Source organism: Lathamus discolor, chromosome 2, assembly GCF_037157495.1.
Source record: "Lathamus discolor isolate bLatDis1 chromosome 2, bLatDis1.hap1, whole genome shotgun sequence".
Lineage (NCBI taxonomy): Eukaryota > Metazoa > Chordata > Aves > Psittaciformes > Psittacidae > Lathamus > Lathamus discolor.
In genome coordinates, this window is record NC_088885.1 from 61,576,918 (window position 1) to 61,596,224 (window position 19,307).

Here is a 19,307-nt window from a genome sequence, read left to right on the forward strand (position 1 = left end):
TTAGTATGTAGCCACATAGCTGCGACCACACAGCTTTTTTTGTTCTGTGGCATAAATAAGAAGAAACAGTTGTTGCTTCTTATCTGTTTATTCATTGCTAATAAATCTCATTTCCCTTAGGGCTAGATGGTAAAATTGTACTGTTTTTGTATTTTTACTCCTGATAACCTGTCTGCTTGTGTCCAGGTATCTTGAACAAAGTCATAGAGTCCTATTTGCAGTGAAGAGCTTGCAGGGGTGAAGAAACAGCTGCAAATGTGGAGGAGCAAGCATTACACAGCCAACGAGTTTGCAAGAATTGCACTAAAACTTTATAGTGCCACATTTTATCAGTGCCTAGGTTAGAGTTCAACTGAAAACAAACATTACTTGGTAAAGGCTTTTTGTAAATAGCTCCTCTTGCTCGTGAGGCAAGTCAGGGGGGGTGGAGCAAAATAACACGGTATCCAGCCAGCCCAGCAATGGAATAAAGATAATTAAAAGAGTGGAGGAGACTGAAGGCAATATTTCACCATGCATTTCCCTCTCCTAAGGTCTGGTTCTTTTACTTTGTGGACTCCACAGCTAATTTGAATGGTCCTCCGAGTTCAAATCTTGAGCAGAATTAGGCAAATGGTCTGCAGCTGGATTTATGGAATAAAAATTAAGTGTCTGTAAACCAAAAAAACTGTCATGGAAAAGTTCCAAAGTTCAGAAAATGTAAGAACAGAAAAGACCAAAAAGGCTTTGCTTAACACTTAATTTATTTAAAATAGAACTAGTGCTCTCGGCTTTGCCCTGCTGCCGTCTTGTTTCCCCCTCCTCAGAGGGCTCTGTTTTTCAGCGTTGAGCTGCTACATGCGTTTCCAGGGTCTGAAATCTGGGAAGATGCACCATATTTTAAAAGCAGTAATCCATGTTAGGCATGCATCCATGCACTAAGGAAAGCCAACAAAGCAAGCTTTTGTTGTTGTTGTTTCAAAAGCAGAGGTTTACCTGAGAACCAGTAAACAACCAGTCTTACTGGTGCTCATGAGTGTATTTACTGCAAAAAGTAAGGAATACTTCATTTACTAAAAAGGTACCAAGAAGTTCATGTTGGCAATTAATACCAAAACAGGTCTTGGGGAACGAAAGCAAAGATTTGACAATATAAATTAATTTTCCATGGCAAAACATGGCCTATGCTAGTTTCTTCCAGTAAAAAGCTTAGACTTTAGAAACGTTCAATTTACATATGTCCTCTTGTTATGAAGCACATGAAGTCAAAATAAGAAGTAGGGTGACCTAGAGGCTGGGGAGCCATCTGTTTCCATCCTATTTCACAATTGTGGGACCGTGCTGTAAAATCTTCACATTGTGCTTTTATGTTGAAATGATACCCAAAGCGTGTTTCTCTTGCTTTTTCCTAGGGAAATTCCAGTCCCTCCAATGCTGGAAGGAGGACAGGAAATAAAAGTATGTTTAAACATTTATAGTCCTAAGCTCCAAGTTCAGTGACACTGCTATCCAATGCCATGCTGTAAAAGCCTGCGGTGTGGAGTTATAAAGGAATTGGTTTGCAGAAATGCATTGCTCTTACTGTTTGGATGTTACATAAAAGTCTCTTCCCTCTTCTCTTTGCTGACAAGTAAGATTTTATACACCAGGGGTCAGGAATCCTTTTGTCATGTACTCCAAGCTTCAGCCTGCTTTGGAATGGAAGTGAGGACATGGATAGGACATCTTGGGGAAAAAAAAACCCTAATATTACATGTGCAGCAGGAAGGGAAACAGGAAATTTAGTCATGGAAGGAGACAAGAATTCCTGGGCCATGCCAATTATAGAAGGTTTCTCTAAAGAAAAAAATGGGCTAAGTACAAGCTTGTTCTTGCACCACAGCCATGGTATTTCTGCTACCAGATTGTAGGGTTGGGTCTTTGAGTCATGCTGTGCTTGGTCTTTCCCTCTCTCTTAGGAAGCTTCTCCTGTGTCACTTTGCAATCATTGTTCAGAGGGACACAATGTGCAGAAAAAGCGTCTGGCTTTGCCAAGTCATCAGCTTTTATATGCTGGAATCCCAAATGGTGCTGATGGCTCTTGCAAGCAAGCTATGAACATTTACCTGTTTCTCTTGACTCAGCATAGTGGAGTTCACTGAAAGCTTGTTCCACTGGAATACTCACTGGTGAAGACATCGCTTTTCTTTCATCTGGTAACATCAGTAGAAGTAACAAGTTGCTGTTACTTAAGAGGTTAGAAAGATGTGGTGAGAGGAATGCAAATGCTTCAGGCATGGGGAAAGGGCATTCGGGACAATGGTGCCTGAACACCCTGGTGTTTCTTTGAAAGACAAGTCATTTGAGGTGAATATTAAAAGCTTGGGTGTTTGTGCATGGTTCAGATTTCAGGCTCTGTATCTTTGAAGAGAAAAGGGTAATTCCAGCGGTCAGGAAACCTGATCCCTGATCAAGGTGCTCTGCCTTCAGTGAATGAGCTGCTTTCTGGGACTAGCTCACAAATCCTCTTATTGTGAAACTTGTTCAGTCAGCCTCTTTCTGCAAGTTTCTCCAGAAATAAAACTGAGAGGGTTAAGGATATTCCTTATCAGAAGTTCCTTGCGTGTACTGCGAATATCCTGTATCACTAATTACCTGTAACAGAAAGTGGGGTATAGTTTTCCCTTTGGTGTTCTGCACTGAGGATAAAATGTAGGAGCAGAACAGCTTTGACTACGAAGGGTGGTGTGGTGGCTTCCTTTTGCTCTCTGAAGAGTTGTGTGTAAATTGTGGCTGTGTGAAATCACCTCTCTAGCTGCTGTTGACTGAATTATTATATGGCAATCCAGAAACCTTTCCTGGGCATGGCTGGTAAGAGGTGCTACTTCCCATGCTGTTTTCTGCCCCAGCCTTGCTCCTTACAGCCTTTGGACAATGGAGGTGGAGGAGTTCCCCTCCTAAAAGGCTACAGGAAGGAGCTGGGGGTGTTTGTCCCCAGTGGAAAAGGGAACAGGGTCTGTTTCTCCATCTGTTTCTCCATTGTTGCTCACTGGTGGCATGCCTGACACTGGATCTAGAGGCTGCACTCAAATCACCCTGCGGTCTTATTCTTTATGCTGGGTGCCATATGTGCACAGTGGGGCTTTCTTGAAGAAAGCACAGAGACAGGCAAGGCTCTGCCTGCCTCTGCTGTGAGGGCAAGACAGGGCAGCACAAGGACTGTGATCCAACCCCATGTGTTCAGATCCCACAGCTCCATGTTGCTCTCTTCCAGGTGCCTCATGGTCCAGAGCAGAATGTGCTTTGTACAGAGATTAAATGTGGCCTGTGTCAGGTAATGTGATGGAGAGCATGGTTTTCTACAAAATTTGGTGACAGAGCCTGTGCTAGAAGCTGGGCAAAGGAATTCTTCCTTTGAAGATGCACGTTTTGCTTTTCAGAAGCTGTAAAGAACTGTGGCGAAAGTTTTCTGTGAGCAAACTGCACTATGTTTATGCTTCCTTACAGCTTCAGAGATAACTTATCCCAGAGAAGACAAGTGGAGTGTTTTTCTGGTACATTTTAAATTCACTTAGAATTACCAACTTACCACTTACTGTGGTTGCAGAAAACATGGGTGGATTTGGGCTAATATGGGAAACAACTCTCAGGAATGTCACGTGTAGGATAAACAATATGTACTCTAACAGCAAGGTTTGAATCAGTGAGCAATGACAGTAATACAAACCCCCAAGGATGTGGAAATCTGATTCTTTGGCTATTTTTGTTGGGAGAAAAAAACTTGTGCTTTTTTGTCCGAAACAGAAATCCTTTGCAAATATGCTTTTAAGACTGAAACCTTTGCTGACAGTGGTCTGCCTGATTCACTTGCTTTCTTCTGCGAGACATTTGTGGCAGAGGGTGGGTGCTGAGAGTATGACAGGTATTCTATGCAGCTTGGCTGCTGTAGGAGGCCCTCCCACCCCTACTCTGTTTAGTGCTAAACGTGGTGTTTGCCAAGCAGGAGTCTTGTGGGTGCATATTCCAAGCGTGCCTGGCAAAAGGCATCTGAAATAACAAGGACATAGAGGGACTGGAGGGTGCCAAGGGATGCTGCCAGCATAGGCTGGCACATGTGTCACCTGGGCAGAAAAGCAGTGGAGACTTGGGCCTCCACAGCCAGGGGAAGGGGTTCAGTGACATGGGCTAGTGGTCTGACTCCAAATCAGAAGGGGATTTGTTCAAAGCACTTTGGGTGCTCGCTGAAGTGGCTCAGAGGACAAGTGAGGATGTTCAGCTCCTCTCTGGGATCGATGCTCTATTAGTCAAAAAGGATCTGTAACTGCAGCTCCTTGGGGTTTCAGAAAAATCAGACTGCAATGTTTGTGTCTGTCTCATCTAGATTACTATCTTGGACTCGAGTGTTACTTGCGCAATAAAGTTGGGGTTTGTTTCCTCTTCCCTCCACCTTGGCTCCTGGTAAAGGCAGCGTAAATTTGTTTTGTTCCATTCTGATGTATAGAAGTTTTTATGAGTACCACAGATGCTGAGCTTAACAAAAGCAAACCAGTGTGTAAATATCACCTGACACACTTTGGCCTTATCCTGGAACAGAGAAAGAAAGACTAGTTTGGGTGCTGGAATGCTGCTGACCTCAGATCACATGGTGGCATTCTGAATCATGTAAAGCTATAGTTTCTTTGTCAGTTTTGTTTTCTCCCTCTGCTTCCAAGCAACTCCACAGCTTCATCAAGAGGGAGAGAAAATGAGTCAGGGAAGGCTAGGGATAGTTCTGGTGAGACTTAAGATATTGCACTTGCACCTTCACTTATAAAGCCAGTTTAAAGATTTCTCAAATTACATTTCCCCTCCCTGTGCTGGGCCTGGCTGTGATGGAGTTAACTCTCTCCATAGCAGCCTGTATGGTGCTGTGTTTGATTTGTGACATGATAGTGCACCAGTGTTTGAGGTATCGCTGAATGGTGTTTGCACAGCATCGAGGACAGCTCTGTTTCTCAAAACAGAGAAGCAAATAGGCTAAGGATGGGCAAGGGGGTGAGAGGGGAAACAGCCAGGATAGCTGACCCTGGCTGACCAAAGGGACATGCCAGACCATGCAGCATCACACTTAGCAATAAAAATGGGCTACAGGGTAGTGTAGTTTCTTCCAAAATAGCTGTTGCTTGGAGATTGGCTCTGCATTGGTCTGCTGGTAGGAGGTGGTGAGCGATTGCCTTTGCCTCACTCATTTGTGTTGTGTTTCTTCACTTATTAACCTGACTTTATCTGAACCCAAGAGTTTGTTTTTTCCCCCTCAGTTTCACCCTCCTAATTCTCTCCCTCAATACTGCTGGGGGGGATATAAGTGGTGACTAGGTGAGGGCTTCAGTGTTGTTTGGGGTCAGCCTAACACACTCCCTCTTTTTCGTCTCACTCCCCAGTATCAGCAGCTTCTTGCTGAATGCAGTGATCCTGTAATTAGTAAGCATGCTGACCCAGGGAGGAGTGAAGTGCAGGGGAGAGGAAGATGATTGGACAGAGCCTTGGGCAACATGGTCTAGGGTGAGGCATCCCTGCCCATGGCAGGGGAGTTGGAACTAGGTGATCTTAAGGTCCTTTCCAACCCAACCCATTCTATGATTCTATGGTGCAGGTATACTTAACAGCCTTTTTAATAAAATAAAATAAAAAGAATAATATAGATGGCGAGTAAACCTTACATCACAATGATGGGCAGCATGCATCAGTTCAGCACTAGAAAGAACCTAAATGAATTTTCCCATGGCACACTGTGCAGATCCCATCTGTGGAGATGTTCCTCATTTCTGGTCCTTCAAACTAATAGACATTTTCTTATGAGAAAACAACTCCTAAAGGTTGTTGACTGGGGAACTTCTGGCTGCAATGTTAGACATGGGCAGGGATGTGCAGATGGCTGGTGCTGAGCCGGAGCTGCCTGCAGGCTCCTCTGCTGGAACCAGCTTGCTGAGGTGACCCTGCGGCGATGCAATATGGCATATGAAGACCATATGGGAGATAAATGGTTGTAGTCAGCTGGACGTGTTTGACAGAAGAACAGGGTGTGGGTTAAGCAGTTCCAGTTCAACTTCTTGTCTTGGGTGATACGTCATTGTTTATTTATTACTCCACTCACCTGAACCTTGCTCGTTGCTTCAAAGCTGTAATGAAGAAGGGTTCATATATCTCTGCCAGCTCTCAGGTTGATTCGTGCTTCACCGTCATGTTTCATTTGGGACTTTTTCTTCATTTGTCTTTGGAGATGGTAGCAGCCTAGGTACAGAAAGCAGTCTAAGCAGATCAGCCTGCGTGGTCCTAGTTCCCACTCTCTGGTGCAGAGCTAAGAGATAAGCTTGGAGACTGGGCACGTTTGTCAGAGGTCCCCCTTGGAAGTGGAGAGGGAGTTCCATTGCATGCTCCATAGTCACTGCTCTGTTTATAAGGACCAGTGCTGAAGATAAGCTGGTGAAGATCATAGAATCAGCTATGTGCAATAGAACAGTATCTCCTGAGCTTGATTTTGTCCATTAGTTGTAAAGACAGGTGTTCAAAGGGGACAGGAGGTAGCCACTGCAACCAGTTGTAGTAGGATTGCTTTAGAAAATCAAAAGTGGAGAGGAGAGGATGATGATTTAGTGGTAATACATCTTGGTAGGAATAGCCAATTTCAAGGTACTTGAAAGGTACTGGCTCAACCCAGGACAGACCCCTTTACTTTTTCCATGAACAGTACAGTAAATACTTCTTTTTAATTTTACTAGGATTGTAGTTGTAGAGTGAGATATAATGTGATAATTGAAGGGAATTTGGCTACTTAGGAATTCATATAATCCTTATGACAACATTTATGATACAGTGCATTCAAGGAGTGACTTAAAGGTTATCTGCAATGTCTTTAGCCTACATCTTGCAGGGAATTCTTCCTGTGTGTGCTTCAGTGCAACAGCATTTCTGGTATGTAGAATATAAAATAATTTTAATACTCATCTTTCAAAATCAATTGACAGGACAACAGACTGGTTAGAAGACATTCAGCAATCTGCTATTTTTGATACAAGTGAAGCACCAACATCCCTCCTCCTGCTGCAAAAAAACTGCAAAGAGGCAGCTAAGGCTTCAGTGTTAAAACTTGGGTGGTTGGTTCCTGTGTCCTGTTTGACCTAGTGTTCTTCTACTAGGAATATGGCTACATGGAGCCAGTTGTAGAAACAAGCCTCTGCTTACTCTTCTAATTAGTGGACCTAACTGCAAAACAAAACCTTATATATATATTGGTGTATATATAAATAAACATAAAATATTTATACACATAAAATGCGTTTGTAAACATGCCATGTCCGCTCACCACTTTCAGCTTGCTTAAACTGTATCCAAAGATACCATAGGAACATTTCTTAACAGGTATTATCTTACCAGATTTCTTAATCTGGAATAAATCAAAGTTCTTGGAGGTTTAGGGACTACGCTGTCACCAAAATGTCAACTGCTAGGACCTAGTTCATAACCAGGTGGCTAGAGCTGCTCACATACTCCATTTCAGTTCTCTTACAGCAGCTGTCATAAAAAGATTAGTATTAGACTTCAAAGACCTGGTGTGAAACATACTGTCTGCTTCTGTTTTCTGAACAGGTAGTTAAATTATACCAAATTGTTGCAAATGAAGTCATGCACTTCACTCATAAGAGAGAAGCATCAATGTATTTTATTGATGTAAACCAGTGAGTTAACAAAGTTAAATGGTGAGTGTGGTTTCACAAGATTCAGTGGCAAGGTATGCTTGATTATTTACTGCATAGAGGACAGGGTCACACAAAACTGTCAGGGAGGCTTTTGCATTGGGTCATGAGGGTCAGAAAAGACCCCTTTGCTTTCTAAACTCCTCAGAGAGGAGTCTAGGTGCAGCTACATCCAGACTTACTTTCAGGTTTATATCTGAAGGGTATATATGTGCAATCAACCCTTTCGTATCACTTAGCTATGATCTCAAAGTTTAGCATGCTGTTAATCACTTACCAAGAAGCTGTTGAGCCAAGAAACCTCTCAGCCTTGAGGAGTAACCTTGAGATGTTTCCCTACTCCAGGAGAGATCCTGGTGTGGAGCCCACTGCCATGCAGGAGAGCTCCACAGGCCTTGGGCTGTCCACTATTTATAAAGTATGATGATTGATTTATAGCCATGCCTGCATACCAGCAAGACCTCTGGTCACCATTCCAGGCAGTCCTTGGCTACCATGTTGCCGTCCGTCCCGAAAGGCCAGAGTAAGCTGGATGCAGCCATCACAAGCTGCACTGGTGGTTATGGCTTGGGGGGAAGCACACCATGACACAAACGGAGTTTTTTGGTTTTTGTAAAGGGGAATTTTGCCAGTCCATGTGGAAAAATAAACACACCTGTTCATTTTCTCCTCACTAGGAACCAAAGGATTACTGTCTGGCAGTGAAGCAGTACTGCTTCTATGGTAGGTCTGATTTTGCACCAATGAAGTGGTCCTTCTGAGCTCCCTCTCAGTTACTAAGTACATTGAAAGTTAGTTTGATGTCAAGCCTCACAAGGCCAAGCATTCTCATCTGGCTGCATTCAGACCTGCAGAAGTTTTCCTGAATGAGGCAAGACTCTGTGTTCAGTCACCTGCTACAGCTCAAACCTTAGATAAATTTTCTGCAGGGGACTCTCCTACTAGAGTTTTGCTGGGTCTGTTATGGTTGGATATTCTTTGTGCTTGGTTATATATTCTGCTGAAATCAGCAAACACTTCAGGATGTCATCGATGCCAAAGAAATTGGCCCCTGGCTGCTTAGAGTATTCTGAGACCCGAAAGGTCCCTCCCTAATGCTGACACAAGCTTTTGTGCAGTTGCTCAGCTGGAGGAGTTCAAGCCAACCTGTCATTCCTCCCCCACCAAGTGTCTGGCATCACTAGTCAGTTTATCTTACATCAATGGATTAACTCTTAAACAACTAGGACATTTTTCACTGGCTGAAACTGAACTGCATTCACACAGTAACATGCTGTGCTGTAGTTCAGCATTTTTACCCTTACAGTTTCAAGTCAGGGGAACAACCCGATTAAAGGTGGTTGTCTGTTTCCAGCTGAGTACTTTAGAATCTTAATATTGTATGAAAATTGTTATCACATAGACTTAGAAGTATCCTGGAATTATTCTGGAAGCTAACCTGGAGAACTGGTGTCAGCCTGGGCGATTTCTTCTATGTAGGTAACCATTACTTTAAAATCTCTATTTTCTCAAGGTGATTTCTCAGTGTTTTCTCAAAACATTTATATTTACAGGAACAAAAGTTGGCTTTCTAATCTGCGGTACATTTATTTTCAGCCTGAGGCTTGTTAAGACCTGTGTGTTTAAAGAAAAATAATGTGGCAAGGGCTCCCAAGAAATTTTGGATAAGAAGTTGACATAACTATGTGATTATAACAATGCACAAGTGAAACCTGGAATATGAGCCATTAAATAATAAAATGTTTTAAATGATGCCGTTTATACATACTTTGGTTGTTATACTCTCTCTAAATGAGCCAGATGCTCTGAAATCAAGAACTTCAGGCTCCTCAGCCAAAAATCAGAATTAAAGACTTCCACTGTGTATTTTTAACAAACTTTCAGGTCTGTGGAACAAAGTGGAGCTACTGCTTCCCTGTAGGAAAGATGAATCCTAGTGTTATCAATGGCCACCTCATTGATGTAGGAGGGTGTTTTGGATATTTGTGTGATAGTACCCCAAAAATGGTCCTTGAAAAATACACTCTGCAGTAATGTGCAGGTTCTTCTGCTGCATGTACACCATAAAAACTTCCCAGGCGGCAGAAATGATTGCAGCTGAGTGAGATGCTTTGGAAGCCCTGAAACAAATATTTATTTCTATTTTTAATTCAGCTCATTTCCATTCAGGACTCAAAACAAACGTTTACAGTTGCTGATATGCCACACAAAATAATACATCATTCAGCTGCAGGAAACCCCATCTCATTTCTCACCTGTTGCATGAGCAGCAGGAGCTCACAAACATCAAAGTGTTATGGGGACTCCAAAGAACAAGATTTGAAGACTGTTGTGCAGCCACTTGTAAGGTTGAATGGATAAACTGTCCTTTTTAGTGTCACTGAAGCTTGCCACCACCTCAAGCAGCCCTTTGAGAACGCAGCATCTATGCTGTCAGCTTCTTTTTCGCATCTGTGATGCAGCACTTAACTGCTCAAGCAGAGCCTGAAGGAGGGCCACAGAGATGCTCCTAGGGCTGGAGCACCTCCATATGGGACAGGCTGAGAGAGTTGGGAGAAGCCTGGAGAAGGCTCTGGGGAGACCTCAGAGCAGCTTCCAGTGCCTAAAGGGGCCAACAAGAAAGCTGGAGAGGGGCTTTTGACAAGGGCAGGTAGGGACAGGACAAGGGGGAACGGATTTAAACTGACAGAGGGGAGACTGAGATGGGCTCTGAGGCAGAAGTTCTTCCCTGTGAGGGTGGTGAGGCCCCGGCACAGGTTGCCCAGAGAAGCTGTGGCTGCCCCATCCCTGGCAGTGTTCAAGGCCAGGTTGGACAGGGCTTGGAGCAACCTGGTCTGGTGGAAGGTGTCCCTGCCCATGGCAGGGGGGTGGAACTGGATGAGCTTTAAGGTCCCTTCCAAGACAAGCCACTCTGTGATTCTCTGCTGGCCCAGTGTCAACAGCAGTAAAGTCTTGCTGATCAGTTTGGATGGAAAATGCAAGTTTTTCGCTCCCCCTGCTACCTTTCATCTATACCATTGTAGGAAAATAACCTCTCTGGTCAGGAAGATGTGTCAGTTGCAGTTGTGTTGGATACAGTTAAGGAGTGACTGCAATTTTGAGAGTCACTGAGACGTGATTTCCGTGAGGCGTGACAGAGTTTTCCGTAACTTTCAAGCGAAAGGAACAAGTCAGAGACAGCGGAGCGAGGTCCGGGGCAGCGTTTAAGAACAGGGTGCGGAAGGATGGCTCCCCAGGTACGCCCTCCGCCACCCCGGGGCAACCGGCTCGCGTGTCCGGCGCGGTGCCCGCGGCAGACGCACGGGTGACGGCGGCCGAGCAGTCATGCCCCGGGGAGCGGCGCCGGGGCCGACACCGCCTCCGCTTGCCAGTGCTCCGTTACCCCCGCAGCCCGCGCCCGATGCCACCGGCAGGGCCGCGCGCGCGCGCGCCGAATCGACGGGGCGGCCCCGTCGCTCATTGGCGGATGGCGTGGCTGGTCATCGTGGCGTCACAAACCGCCCGGGGCCCGTCGCTGCCGCCGGTCCGTCGCCCCTAGTTGAGGGGCGGTGGTGGGCATGGCGGCGGCCAGAGCAGGTGGGGAGGCTGGCGCGGCGATGCCGGGTGGGCGTGTGTGTGCGGTGTCTGTGTGTGTGGTGTCTGGTGTCTGTGTGTGTCTCCGGTGTGTGTGGTGTCTGTGTGTGTCTCCGGTTGAGCGGGGCGCTGCGGGGAGCCCCGGGCGCGCTGGGGAGCGGGCGGGTGAGGGAGGCCCCTCAGAGAAACGCCCGGCAGCCGGTTAGGGGCGGGCGTGTGTGCGTGCCCACCTCAACCCGGCGCGCCCTTCCGTTGGCGCAGGTCGCCTCGGCGGCGGAGCGGGGCTGGTTGTCGCTCCCGAGCCGTGGCAGAGCCGGGGTTCCTCTGTGGGGAGGGCGGGAGCGTGTCGCCAGGTTGGGCGACAGAGAAGGGGTGTCCCCGGCCCGCCCGTGGCAGGGCGGTGGTCGGGGTGCGGTAGTGCCGTGCTGTTGGCGGGGAGCGGCTGGAGCAGCCCCGCGGTCGAGCCAGGCTGACGCCCCGTGCCTTTCCCCAGGTGCCGGCCCTGCGAGGGAGGGCGCAGACATGGTGCCGCATCCCGGCCGGGAGCGCGCCCGTGGCTAAAGCCGACCTCCGCCGGGGAACTGCAGCGGGAGGCGAGCCTTCAGCGTGACACCTCCCGGGGCAGCCTCCCCGCTTCCTCCCGCCATGGAGGCGGGTGGCTTGGAGTGGCTGCTGGTCCCAATGCAGCAGCTGGTGTCGTGGGGTGCTGCGGGGGCCATGGTGTTCGGCGGCGTGGTGCCCTACATTCCCCAGTACAGAGACATCCGCCGGACGCAGAACGCTGAGGGTTTCTCCACCTACGTCTGCCTAGTGCTGCTGGTCGCAAACATTTTGCGGATACTTTTTTGGTGAGTTGGTTTTATGTGTGTGTTGGTCCTAAAGGTTCTTGCTTGCTAGTTGCAAAGCTTTGAATTGCAGTTTTTGGGGAAATAATGTGGTTTACGTGCTTTGACCCCGCTCTTGAAGATCAAAATACTGTCTGTCCACGCATAAGTGGGTGAATCTGTGTTGAATAAAATAACCTGGTCTTAAGAGTGCTGTCTGTTACCCTTGCCAGATCTGATTCTTAGTGCTTTGATTGCAAGATGTAACTTTTTAATTTGTTGATAAAGAAGGTTATTCTTAGTCAGATTCTTTTTCTTGCTGACTGAATTTGGTATTTTCTTTGCCCCTCCTGCTCTGTTCTCAGGATGAGGACTCTGGTCCTGCACATTTGTTGTAGCATCTAGTTGGTATTAACATCACTGGGATATTTGCCATATGTTCTTGCATTTTCCCGGGATGCCACCTGGCTTCAGAGATGGTTCATTTCTAAATCTCCTTGCATAACTACAAAAGGAAATATTCATTATTTGGAAAGCAGGCAAAAAATGCACTCTTTCAAAGCAAATCCTTTTTGTTTCCAAAACCACCTTCAATATTTAAAAGCAAGTTTGCTTCCATATTTAGGGCTTGTGCTGCTGGGCAAAGAAAATGTTATTAGGGCATGACTTCCATGAATTAATTTTATTAACTTATATTCCTCATAGTACAGATGCTACAACACTGGGAATGTACCTGAAAAAAAAAAAGAGATAAAATGGTCTGGGAAATTACTGCAACTAAGGACAGTTACTCTAAGACTATTTTGACTACAAAATACTGTGTTGTAATCCACGGAGAACTGATAGGTACAGGCTATGTCATTTTTTTGGTTTCCAGTTTCTTTTTAAAGCTCCTATGATTCTTTAAGTATAAGTTGCTTCCTGGATTCTCCTGCAGCAATATGTAGCATATAAGTGCTGTGCTGGAGGGGAGAGAACAGGGGATCTCCACAGCTGGCAGTCAAACTGAGGAGTCATAGCTAGATCAGAGCTCCTTGTACTGGATTTACGTTTCCCTGGGGAGAAGTGTACGAAGCAGCTGTTGGGAGAAAGCAGAGAGCAGAAAGGAAGTAGAGGAACTGGCCTGGGGAGGAGAAGCAAAAAGCCTGACTTGACAGTTTGAGAAACAGATATTGTCTATTTTTTGTTTCACTGGAGACAGTTGAAATATACAAATGATTTGTATCTGAAGAGAGCTGCTGACAGTTTCTAGGTAACCCATGGAACTACATCTCTGAAATGAGGTTGGACTGTGGAAGAACTGAAAGGTCTTTAATTTGAATTAACTTTTAAGTGTATGTAATTAAGAGATGAGCAAAAGAATAAATACTGAGTAATGAAAAGTTAAAATTTATGTTAATGTTAAAAGATTTGTCATTTTTTTTGCAATAGAATTGAGTTATTGATAAGATTATGTGGGGTTTTTTTTGTGTTTACTGTGAGTATTTAAGCCACATAATGGTATAACTCTCTGAGGCATACTCTCTGTAGGGTCTGGTCATCTTGGAGCTCGGTGATGGCATAGAATGGGTTGATGCAGCATGTGTATAGATGTGTCTTTACAGGGGTAGTGTGAAAGGCGTGCTGCTGGCTTGTGATATGGCCACTTCAGTGGGGAAATGTTGCAGGTACGGGCCTGTGGAACTTTTATTTCTGTACTTACAATGAATAGTCTCTTTCTAGTTCTATTGAACTGAAAGATCTAAGACTTGTATAATGATAATTCAGTGTTCCCTCAGAGAGAATAGTTTGTTTCTCTACTTAAAAAGATTAGGCATCCCTATAAACACCAGTAAGTCATGAAAACAGCAGCTGAGGGTGTATATTATCTTTGGGCATATGGATGATTAAAGGAAAATAGCAGAGCAAGAGCCTCCGATTTCTGTGAACATGATTAGAATGCATTCATGAGCATATTGGCAGTTCAATTTTTGTGTTAGCTGTTTAATGTCACCTATGGCTGATGACATCTGGGACACAGCACTTTAGATAATTTGACAAAAACAGCAGAATGATTTTAATTGTGTATGTTATATTGAGTGGAAGAAATTGCAAGTTTTTATTTTTAATGATTCTTTATTAAATAATATGATCCATTCTTGTGCTGAAACAGAATGGTCCTACAGGTAATTCTGTTCGTGTACAATTTTTCTGCAATCTGACTTCTGAAATACCAGTTGATAACACTACTTCTTCTTTAATTTAGCAGACCAGTCCAGACCTTAATCAAAGTCTGTCATCTGAAAACTTTACTGACATATAGCTGCTGTTTTCAATTGGTTTATTTGTTTCTCTTCATTATCCCAGGTTATTAAGTGTATTAATTATGCCAAATTCATCCCCCCCGACTTCCCTCCACCCTGATCCAAAAATAAGTACTTAAAGTGGTAGGCTTTAAAAACTTTCACATTCTAATAGTGTTCTTTTTCAGGCCTTAATTATTTCTTAGGATGGCTTATAGTTTGGTGGTTTTTTTTTTTTGTTTGTTTGTTTTTTGTAATGGTTTGGTTTTGTCTTGTTTTGATTTTTTTTTTTTTTTTTTATTTCAAAGACATTTCTGTAATTTGTTTCTGTTGTTACTTCCAGATTTTCCATGAATCTCATAAATTCTTGTGGAATGTTAGTATTTCAGATGCATAGGCAACAGGAACAGACAGTTGATGCCTTTTATGCTATGGTTTTCATTCCTGAGTAGTGCCGGTCTTGCTGTATCTCTGCCACTCCTAACAGACTCATGCCCAGCTTTCCCAAATGGCTCTATTATTCTTTGTTCACCTCAGTTGTGGAGGCAATTCCCTCATTTCCTATTTGTGAATTGTCAGATTCCATATGTTACTACACCTGTACTTAGTTATCTCAGAGGGGGCATTATTTATTTATTTATTTTAATGTCCTGTTTTGCACTGGGTGAAGTTTGACCTTTCATCTCCCCTCCAAATAGAGTATTTGCTCTCTAATCTTCTTGGCACATTTTATGTGTCAATAATGTTGCAGGTGGTGTATTGCACTGTGACAGTAACCAAATGAACAAAGTAGTACAGAGATCAAGGGTAACAGTCCTCTTTCATTACCTGTTTTCACAAATTTTCTTTTTCCAATTGTCTGCAATAGTAAGCCATCTTTTAAAGTCAAGAGGACTCAGTGCAATGCCTCTGCTCTTTGTGTTCCATCTATTGCCTTAGTTTCAGGGTGTGCTCAAAGAACTTCTGTTTACTGGTAATGACAGTAACACATTATCCATTAAATAATTTTTTCATGCTTCTCTGTTACACAATGTCTCAAAAATACCATCTTTAAAGAGAGATTTCTGCTTTCACTAATGTGTGTTTGGCCTTGCTCTGTTCCAACAATGAGTTATATACCAGAATTTTGTGGAAAAGTAGTGGGAGAGCACTGGCCTCCAAGAATGAAAACTGCATATGGATAGCAATGGGCATGATTCCACTTTGCTTTGTTTATGCATACAAGACTTTTGTTTAGAAAAAAGAAAGTAGAAGCTTGACTGTGCAAGCTTGTAGCTCAGTGTGTTGACTGTGTGTGAAGTCTTTGGTCCTTTTAAAGAGGAGTCTGGAAAAAAACTTATTTCAAAAGTAGACTCTGTGTTCACAGCATCACACAATGAGGTTTCCACTTAACAGTATGAAAAGTTGTGAAAAGTAGATTTTGTGCTGTGACTAGACTTGGTATTACATTAGCTTCATTTTTTAGTAATAATTTATTGTTATATTTTTATATAACACTTCAAAGCAGCATTTATTTTGGGGTGCCAGTGTAGCTGCTTGTCATGATTTATGGTTGGTATTAGCTGATTCTTTGTTCTAGTCCTGCCCCTGTCAGTACTGCTTCTCCTGTCTGTCTTCTCCAGACCCCATAGGTCATTGTTTCTTGCTCTCCAGTCATTTCAGTTTCTGGGTTGGTGAGCCTAGAGAAGGTCTGCATTGTGGGTAAAGCAAAAGAGGCAGTGCAAAGCTCAACACTTTTGTAGTTCTGATACATATGAAGATGTGTGGCATGCTCTGGAAAATCTGATATAAATTTTTTCCCTTCTGCATTTTTAATAGAACACTTCATTACCATTTTTATTAGGCAGTGTCTTACTGTACTTGATAGAGTCGGCTCTGATTTCTTGTTTAAGACTGGTTACTAAAATATCCAAGGGATACTTGGATACAGTCTTCATGATGCTTGAGCTTTTGAGGTGGTTAATCATCTTGGATAAGCTGTCCTATGCTGTTTTGAAGTTGTGGGCTGGCTTCAAAGTGTACTGTGGCATTTCAACTCAGTTGTGACCAAGACAGAACCTTCTTGGTTCATGTGGCCTGCAGTCTGCCAGCTGACTAGCTTTGCATTGTCATGGTTAAGAACAGGAACAAGAAGGCGGGTGAGAGTTGTGTAATCAGTTGTGGGTGGAGGATGCAGAAAAACTTACTTGTGAATTTTCCCTCTCTTCTTCCTTATGTTTTTAATACAGAGCTTATGAGGAGATAAATTGTGGTTTCTTTTAATATTAAAATCAGAATAGCTAGAGGAAAGGGAACTGCAGATTTCTTAGAAGTCAGCAGTAGGCATTTTTACTTGTAACTTGATTAAATTCAGCCAAAAGTACTTAGACTTTCTTTAGTTCCCAGAGGTTTGTTTTTTTTTTTTTTTTTTTCAGTTCTGCAGTCCATAAAATGTTTTATATAGTAGTATAATACAGTTTGTATATTTTCCAGGAAGACAATATGCTTTCCAAAGTTTTTGAGTTGCAGTTCTGCGGGCCTAAACATCATACAGCAATGTCATAGAAATCCAAACAACAGAAAATAAAACTGTGCAATTTTGGAGTTGTTCTCATAAAACAGTTGGCTTAAGACAAACTGGAAACAAGTTCTGACAGTCAGGGAAAAGATGCAAACTATGGAGTGTATTATTTTTGAACAAAGGTAACCCTTTACCCATTAAACTTCAGTTCACCTGAAACAAAATGGGCTATGAAAACTGAAATGTCAGTAGAACTCGGAGCTCTCGGTGCCAGAGGCAGTCGAATAAGCTTCTTGTTCTGAGTAGAAGTTTATTGAGACAAGTATGCAGCTGGAGTTAATTTATAGGAAAATGATGGACTTGCTGTTGTCTGGGGTAGATACCTACGTATTTATTTTTCTGTAAAACCTTCAGTCCTACCTGTGGATCAGGTCCCTGCTGTCAGATGTTTCTTTGGCTTCAGAGAGTGGGCCAGTGGTGTCTGTTTTTAGGACTTCCTGTGGGAAGGAGAAACTTTTGCTTTTAAGACTCCTGTCACTAAAATAAATCTTGCCAGCTTTCACCATGTGGGGAAGGTGGGATGATGCTATAAACCAAGCTGACAGAATGACTACAACTTTGAAAGATTGCATTACATATGGCCTGCTGGTGGGATCTTGCTCAGATATTGAGAGCAAAAGTGTTATACAATTCCTCCTCCTTTTTATAAATGCCAGTGAACAAGGATAAAATGCATGGCTCTTTTGTACAAGTGGTAAAGGTAAAGTAGGATTTTGTATGCCCAAGTGAGAAGCTTGTTTTGGATGCTCCATAAAGTCCTGGCAGTTTATGTGTCAAGTAGAAACTTGTATCATGAGATCCTGTTGTAAAACTAGTTTATTCCTTGTTCTTCTTGCTGATTAAGTTCTGTAATTTTATGGGCTGTCTTTCAAGACAGCTGCCATTCTGCTACCTTGGGCTATTATGTCATGGCCCTGGTGGTGTGTGCAGTATCCCACATGTGTTCTATGTTGGCTTAGAATCTGTAACTTCCAAAGAGCTGGAAAAGTTGACCTAGGTCAGTGAGGCCTATAGTAACTTCAGATGTTTCTACTTTTGCAGCGAGTGGAATGGTCTGACATCCAGGAGTGTAGGTCAGGGAGACAGTGATCAAGTTGCACCAACAGCAGTCAGTTTCTTTACAGAGGTGTCTCAGATGAGCAATCCTTTTATGTTCAGTCTAGATTGGGCTTCTTTTTCACAATTGGCATTTGCTGTTTTGAGGAGGCGCACGACTGGAATAGCAGGATTACTGCAATGGGATTGAATCATACTGATGAAATGATGTCGTTTTCTCAATGACGAGTTAGTCTCTGCTCTGACTTGAATGTTTACTTCTGTTTATCACCCTGAATGTGCATTAGTCATTTTAAGCCTGCTGAAATACTAATAAAATATAAATCTCCCCCTTTCATTTGCACATTTGAGTTCTTTTTACAGTATTAAATAAACAGTGAAAAAAACCTCTTTGTCTCTTTGTAGTCAGACATATGAAGTCTGAGTTCACTGAATACTCCATATGTCACTGTTAATTTTAAGTGAATTTCTTTATTGTAGTTGTGGGTGAAAATGTGGAAGAATGATGGTGAGCCCCTCAGTCCAGGACTTGAGAGTTCTGTTCTGCAAGCCTGTTCTGATATCCTAAGGCTCTTCCATCTTCTACAATGTATTTTAATGTTCCTACTCTCCTGGCTCCTGCTTAGGCAAAGATAGGAGAAACATCTGCAAGGCAGAAACTAAACAGAAAGTGGAACAGCATGCACTTCCTGCAGGGCTTGCATCTTAGAGTGCTCCTAGCTCAAGATGGCTAGAGGAGTCTTAAACTGGATTAGTGTTGCTTTGGCAGGCCCTAATATCAATGCAAAGTAGAGTAAGCAGCTTGGAGTGGTGTTTGTTGCCGCGATCCTGAGCAAAATGAGTGTACTGGCTTTACTTTTAAAGCTTCAAGAGTGTGGCTATAGTTCTTGATGCTGGTATTCTTCTCAGTCTTGTTGCACAGGTCATCTCCTGTTTGCTCTCTTACTGTTGGTTTCTGTGGCAGCTGTTTGATTTCCTGTAGATGTGACCTAGCTTAGTGGGTCTTGTTGCGTGCAAGACTCAGTTCTGGGGAGGTGTATTTCGTGTGAGTATGTTTTGTTGTGTAATCTTTATTGTCTTTGGCTGTAGGGTTGTAAAAATATCTAGGTGTTGTGCATTGTCTGAAGTCCCTATAAGAATTTTTAGATTACCAGTTTACCTCTCATGTGTTGTGAATTTTGTTTTACTGTTGTTTTTTTTTTTTTTTTTTTTTAACTTTTCAGTTTTTAAGATGATCTGCAGCAATACTTCCAGTCTCATTTCCAGTAAGGCTGTGGTGATGGCAAATTGTTAAGATCAGACAGCAGGTGGCCATACTTAG

At 43.4% G+C, this 19,307-nt stretch overlaps 1 protein-coding gene across 2 annotated transcripts in view; it reads left to right on the forward strand.

Annotated features, from left to right (window-relative positions):
* Positions 1-11,182: 11,182 nt before the first annotated feature.
* SLC66A2 (solute carrier family 66 member 2) overlaps positions 11,183-19,307 on the forward strand; it is a 60,922-nt gene continuing 52,797 nt past the window's right edge. For both annotated transcript variants that reach the window (XM_065667180.1, XM_065667182.1), the window contains exons 1-2: positions 11,183-11,267; positions 11,758-12,112. In XM_065667180.1, coding sequence (XP_065523252.1) covers positions 11,910-12,112 — 203 coding nt within the window. In that variant the 5' untranslated portion in view covers positions 11,183-11,267; positions 11,758-11,909. The remainder of the gene's footprint in view (positions 11,268-11,757; positions 12,113-19,307) is intronic.